Raw genomic sequence first — 7536 nt, forward strand, 5'->3', positions numbered from 1 at the left:
CAAGGAAAGGTAACAGTTGAGATGGTGATAAGCCATGGTGGAATGGGCTAATCATTGAGGACAGCTACGTCATCCAGTGACAGACCCAATTCAGCCAGTTGTGCTTAGATAAGAAAGCCAAAGGGAGGAATTGCAGACAGTTTGTTCTGAAAGAGCACGTCCAACTGAAGAAGAAAGACAATCCCAGGTGGGATGCTGTGGTACAGATCAAAGCTTGGTAGATACTTTAGAGAAAGTTGCAAACAATGGAGGTGAAGAGGAGGTTCGTGGGACTCAGTGTACAAACTCTGGACTGGAAAAGTGCATAAAGCCACCATGCAGAGCCAAAACCCCAGATGGTGAATGGAGTCCAGCATCTTCAAGGGTGAGGTCCTGGCAGAACCATAGACCAGTTGATCGAATCAGGGCACGGTAGATCTTGAGCATAGAACACTGATCTGCTCCCTAAGAGGTGGAAGATAGGACATGGAGGATATTCAGTGCCCTTACACATTTGACACGTAGCTGCTTGATGTGTGGAATGAATGTAAGCTTATGGTTAAAGATAAGCCCCAAGAACTTTGCCTCAGGGACCACAGAAAGAATAACATCACCAAGATGGAGCTTGGGATCAGGATGTAGACCCTGTTGGTGGCAAATATGCATGCAACCGGTTTTGGAAAAAGAAAATGTAAAATCCTCTGTAGTCCACATCAACAAGTGACTGAGGGCAGTCAGAAGCTACTGCTCAATAAACCTCATGTTCAATGACCGACACAAGATGTGGAAGTCATCGACATAGAGCCTGTTTGCAACAATACGAGGAAGTTGTGTAGTGCTAGCATTAATTTTGATACTAAAAAGTGCTGAAACTCAAGACACAGCTCTGAGGGACTCCAAGTTCCTGTGGAAAAGAACGGGAAAGAATCGAACCCACACGGACTTGGAATCGCCTGTCCAGTAAAAAGTCCTGAATAAAAATGAATAAATGGTCACGCAACCCATACGAGTGAAGATCCCGCAAAATGCCGTACCTCCACGTAGTGTCATAAGCCTTCTCAAGGTCAAAGAACATGGAAACAAGATGTTCCCTCTTGAGGAAGGCTTCCCTGATCAATGTTTCAAGTCGAATCAGGAGGTTCATGGTGGAGTGCTGTTGACGGAAACCCATATTGGGTGGGTGAGAGGAGGTTGTTTGATTCAAGGAACCAAACAAAAGTAGCATTAACTATCCTCTCTAAGACCTTACAGAGACAGCTAGTCAAAGCAACTGAATGATAATTAGAAGGAATCTTGGGATCCTTCCCAGGTTTAGAACAAGGGAGAACAATAGCCTGGCACCAAGCATCAGGAAAAACATTCTTCTGCCAGATCCAGTTAAAAACAACCAGAAGAGTGGCAAAAGCAGCAGGAGAGAGAGAGATGGTGCAGCATCTCACAGTGAACTTTATAAAGTCCAACCAATGTACTGCCAGATCGATGAAGAGCAAGTTTGAGTTACACCAGTGTAAAGGGGAAATAGAGATAATCGACCCTAAAGGAAAGAGCTGATTGCTCTGGCCAGACTTGATGACCAAAAAGGTAGAGGAAGAAACAGAAGTGTTAGATGGATGAGAAAAGCTGTCACTGAAAGTATCGATGATGCTCTGGACATCAGCAACTTCCTGGCCATTAGAGAGCAAGATGGAAATGGGATAAGAAGCATACCTCCCAGTGACATTCTGAATCTTGTCCCATATAATTTTGGAACTGGTGATAGAAGGGATTCCTTTTGGCTTTGATGCCGAACCTTCTGAGTGTGGGCATGGGCCCACTGATCAACTATGCTGTTAGAAAGAGATGGATACCATTGGAAGGTATCCCAGGCCCGTTTTGAGCCTTCCGTACCTCCTGGCAGGCAGGACTCTACCATGGATGTAGATACTGTGGAAAACGTGTCGAGGTCTTAGGAAAAGAGTGAGCAGCTGCCTGGACAATACAGTCAGTTACTGCTACCGTGCAGTCGTCTAATGATGGCAGACAGATGACAATAAGTTCTGAGAGAGCAGTGAAAGAGGGCCAATTGGTCTGGTCAAACTTCTACTGTGGCACTTGGGTTGGGTGGCTTTGACCACAGCCAAATGATAGGAAAATGATCACTGCCTAGTGGGTCACTGTCAACCCTTCAAGAAAAGTGGGAGAAATTTGAAAGGGACAGATCGATAGATCAATGGCAGTAAAATACTGACTAGGTGCAAGAAAATAAGTATAAGAACTAGTATTGACGAGAGAAAGGTTGTGTTCCAAGAGCATACACTCTGTGGAATGACCTCTCCCATCAATATCAACGCCACCCCAGAGGGGACTGTGTCCATTAAAGTCTCTCAGGATTAAAAAAGGAGATGGCAACTGTTCAAGGAGAGCATCAAGGTCTGATTGATCATAAGTCCCTCCAGGAGACAGGCAGAGAGAGAACAAGCAGTGATGGTATGACCCAAGGAAACACGGATGGCTATGGCCTCCAAGGGTGTATCGAGTGACACAGATAAGGTGGGCATGTGCTGGTTGACCAGCAGTGCCACCCCTCCATGCACTCGTCCATCACACAACCTGTCATTCTGGTATAAAGAAAACTGCTGAAAGGTGACTGTATCGGCAGGTTTCAGGAATGTTCCCTGCAAGGAAAGACACATGGAATGTTAGGCCTTAATGTCATCAAGATTAGAACAAAAACCTCGACAGTTTTATTGTATCAAAGTATCCATTTTTACTTAAGTGGAGGAGAACTACGACCATGCCTTTTTCTTTACTAGAAGGAAGTCTAACAACCTCCATGGACCCTGCCCTTGGTCAAGTGGACAGATCTCTGTCATTAGACTTAGATTCCATGGACAGAGGGCATGAACGAATAATCATTTTGCATCTCGGGGCCAAAGAAGATGGACCCAAGTGAACACTGGAGGCCAGAGGTGACTTCGGGCAGTCACTGGAAGGAATGGTGGGGACAGAGATAGGAGTAGACATAGACTTGTCAACTCAGTTATCCATTGAGGGCAAAAGAACCTTCACATGATGTGAAAAAGACTTCGACAGAGGCATGGAAAGGTCCACCTACAATCTCACCGTACCAGTGGATCAGCATATGTCCAAGATGGAGTAGGGGAAAATAACTTCCAAGCCTTGGGGGTAAGAACTGTTGTTAGTCTTTAAATGCTGTACCATTTTCTCATCCACACATTTAGGGCAAGATCTATAGTAAGAGGGGTGGGAACCAGTACAATTAACATAGCGAGAGTCCAGTTCTCACTCGTAAGCATTGTGGTCCTTGCCACCACAATGAGCACACGCCACAGAACCATGACAAGATGCCTTCAAATGACCAAACTGCTGACACTGGAAACATCTGAGAGAGTTGGGAATATATGACCATACCTTACAGTTCAAATAAACTGCCTTGACAGTTGCAGGTGGATGTGGCAACGTAAATGTCAAAATGAGAACATTGGTAGGCAGCATAATTCCTTCTTTACTAGTGGAGATACATCGCACTGCATAAACTCCTTGGCTGGAAAAACCAGCGAGGATCTCCAACTCTGGGATGTTCTTCAAATCCCTCACAACAATAACTCCTCATGAGGAATTCAAAGAAGAATGGGGAGTAACCTCAATGAGTATATCCCCAATGGCCAAAGTGGTGTGTTGCAGTGTCCCAGACAACACTCAACCACCAGGATCCCCTCCTTTCCTTCACAGGTCACCAGGCATGACAAACACGCGAGTGAATGTTCAGATCTCAGAGGAGGCATATAGTTGAGAAAAAATGTAAATTATCAGTGTGTTTGATAATAAACTTAGAAAATATTTTAATTTTTTTGTAAAGGTATATATATATTTTCAATTACTTGATGAGTACTTCTCAGAGAAATTTCAAAATTGGCAGATTGAAATCATTCATATATTTATGTTCTAAGTAACATATGAAAGCCAAATATAGTACTTATGGTTTGTATGACAACATTTGTCTTGAATCATATCTGGAAAAGTTCTCATTAAATAACAACAAAGGAGCTTTCAAAGCTCTAAACTACTTAAATCAGTAACAGGTTTATGACTACGAAGCTTTGAAAACTTCATCAGGTCTGGTTGGAAATTATACAGTAAAGTTTTTTTTCCCTATGAGTGCTTTATCATCACAATTAGAGACTGGTATAAAGTAAATATTATTTTAAATAAAAAGACCTCATCTCTAATTTAAATGTGTGGCTTTGTTTTTTTTCTAAAAACCTGCATCTAGATTACAGATAATTTCATATCACAGTAGAAGTAGATTTGAAACAATACCCATTTCTATCAATTATGGAATAAAATATTTCACTTTTATTTGTCAGTAGGTATTTGTGCGTCTGCTTGTTAAACATCCTAAAGTGATACTTGCATTTAAACATCCATTTTTCTCTGTTATAACAAGTGATTTTGAGTAATATGATGATGCTGATTTCAAAAATGTAGTCAGAATTTGTCCATCATCTCTAGAATTTGAGTTATTGTAATATCTCAATATTTTATCAACACTATGTAAAATACCATGTACATCAGATTAATGCTGTGAAATTAAGTTTACTTGAACAGCTTAACGGGTAAAATGCATAAATTTTGGATAACTTCAAACATTGACTGTATTGCATTGGTGTAAAATTCCAAATATACCATTCATTTATGCTACTTGTAATGGACATAACTGTAACAAATTGTATCACTTTTGCTTCATTCCCAGATTCACTTGCTCTGCCCAGGAATTACAAAACCCTCACATGCTCAGTTTGCTAGAACATTCAAGGCTGAGCATAAAAGGAGTGGAGGCAGATGCTTCTCTCTCAGTTGCCTCTCACTCATTCAGTTGGTCACTTCACCTCACTCGGCACACACAATATAATCAAATTCTGCAAAACTTCGTTTTTAAAATCTTTTAAACTCTAGGTCTGTAAATATAAATTATTTTAGATTTTTTTAGAAAATCACTTGAAAGGCTGAGAGTGCAAAAATCACCCAAACAGTTTCTACTACATTTGTGGAATATATATTACATTTTCAAGAAAGATAGACATTACAAACAAGGTAAAGGTAGTTTACTACCACTATTTTGGGTGTAAACTTGTGGACCAACAAAAATGTTAGGCTCCATGTGTGTTGTACAGTTTACACATTTGGCTTGACACAGTGGCTGAATGAAAACAGAGCAATTATACCACCTGCAGTTCCAATGATATGGCACGAGCCCAAAGATCATCTAACTGACTGTTATGTTTGTATGTCTAATGTGTCTCGACATTCAGGCAAAACTAAACAATATTTAAGTATCCAGATATTGCATCTACAATGAAACCAGCACTTCATGAGAATGGTCTTCCAATGCAATATTGGAAGACTAATTTGGATACAGAAGAGTTATCCTGCAAAGAAAACAATGAATCATCTTCATCCTCTTCACCTAGTAATTCTATTCCTGTGGCACCTCAACATAAACTACTCATCTGATCACACAATAAGAGCTAAATTATCTGATTCATGACTTACTTTTACAATATATAAAAATATGTTAAATCTATTTATCATAACTCAAAAACTAGAGGTGATCAGTAATTTTCTACATGATTTTTAGAATCAGCTTCAGCAAACTACTCAAACAGTTGCATTTGTTCCAGTAGCAGATAATTTTTTTTTGTCACCCAGTGTAATAAACGCATTAACGGGGGTTGCATTTGCCAGGGTGCAATGAAAATTATCTGAATTTTTAGTTAAAAATGTAAAGTACAACAGCAAAAAAATAACTGCTCTGACTATTACTTTAATAACATAAAAATTTAAGGCTTCATAATTCAGCCACCAGATGAACAGAAGTGAGTACTAGATCTGATGTTCTACTGTGAATATAAAGGTAGATTGTTTTCACAATTTGCTATAAACCAAACAAATAGTTTAACTAGTGATTTTCATCTTGTCTTAGTGTAGCATGTTTCTAAACTATTTTGAAAGAAGTCAAATAAAATAGCTCATGATGTTCATAAATAACAATAAATTTGGTACAATTACACATCAATAAATTGGTGCAATATGCTAATGTTTGTACATTGGTTTGTAAGTTATGTTCATGTAGATGCACAAATAGTAGTAATGAAAGCTGACTGAATCACAACAAAGATTGAATACATTCACTTAAAAATTATATACATATGTGCAAACACTTTTGAACTATATATTTCTAATTGTGTGCAATGTTATTATTTTTTGCAAATAATTTAAAATGAATGTATAAAAAGAAATTTTAAATGATAATTTACAAAACTGACATCACTGCTTTACTCAACATATCAATTGGTTTTCACTTCAACAACATAAATTGGAAAACTAATTTACAAATTACATGCATAGAGAAAATATTTAAATTATCAAAACCATAGGTATTGAAATAAAAATATTTCACTACTGTAATTAAATAAAAAATAAAGTTATAAAATAAATACTGTTAACAAACAGACAGCAAGCAGAACAGAACAGGAAAGATTTAACAAAGCATGCTGCTATTGGACATCAGACTAGATGAGCACTGGCAGCTACAGCAGTAGAGAAACTGCATCATCACACCAGACTTGCAAAGACAGATAATCAACTGTGAGTAATCGACGAGTACCTGAATTGATGCACTGTGGTTGGGCATGCCTGAAGATATAGAAATTAAAACTGTAAGTATAGAGAAAAAGACATAATTTCAGAATGCTATCCCCTGGACTCTGTGATCAAAGTAAAACTAACAAACTGTACATAAGATATTAAAAACAAAAGCTTTCATTATAAATACTTTCTTCAAAATATTTATCAAATTATAACACAAAAATTAAATCTTAACAAAAGAATGGTTTATTCAACAGTTGCTTTATGAGTAAGAAAACCACTTAAAATTCAGATTTACGTCAAATTAAAACATAATATTAATCCTGGTCTTTATCAAGTTAGTGGATTAATCTCAATAGATTAAATATTAATACATTCAAAATTGTTTTGTTACCTGCATAAAAAAGTTAAAGCCAAGAAAAAAATAATTTCTAAAGATTTCTGCAATATCAGCAATTTGAGTTATAAAGTGCACATACTGTAATTATTACAAGTGCATCATTTTGGTGCATCCATTACCTTTCTGCATGTATTAGGTTGTCAATAAATTAATGTTGCATTTTGGAACACTTTCATTACCCCCCCCCTAAAAAAACGCAACATACATCATGTATAATAGTTAAACAAACCATCTAAAAGTCACCTTAGTGTAGCCTATATAATGTGTAAAGTTTAGTATGCTCTCATCCCTTACAGTGATTGCACATGATGAGACACACATTCGGCATGTAATGCTGTTTGAGTACAAGAAGGGAAACAATGCCTCTGTAGCCACAAAGAATATCAAAGAAGTCTATAGAAATGTTTTGAATGTTTGTAAGTGTCAACAATGGTTCAGAAAATTTCGTTCAGGTGACTTTAGTCTTAAAACCTGTGATGGCAGGGGCCCAACATGTTGGAATTGATATT

The 7536-nt window shown here is 37.9% G+C and overlaps 1 protein-coding gene across 1 annotated transcript in view; it reads right to left on the reverse strand.

The window, feature by feature from the left end:
* LOC106461571 (AP-3 complex subunit delta-1-like) overlaps window positions 1-7536 on the reverse strand; it is a 98576-nt gene that overhangs the window by 39974 nt on the left and 51066 nt on the right. The window contains exon 9 of the mRNA XM_022388573.1: window positions 6647-6696. Coding sequence (XP_022244281.1) covers window positions 6647-6696 — 50 coding nt within the window. The remainder of the gene's footprint in view (window positions 1-6646; window positions 6697-7536) is intronic.

Source organism: Limulus polyphemus, unplaced genomic scaffold (assembly GCF_000517525.1).
Source record: "Limulus polyphemus unplaced genomic scaffold, Limulus_polyphemus-2.1.2 Scaffold989, whole genome shotgun sequence".
Lineage (NCBI taxonomy): Eukaryota > Metazoa > Arthropoda > Merostomata > Xiphosura > Limulidae > Limulus > Limulus polyphemus.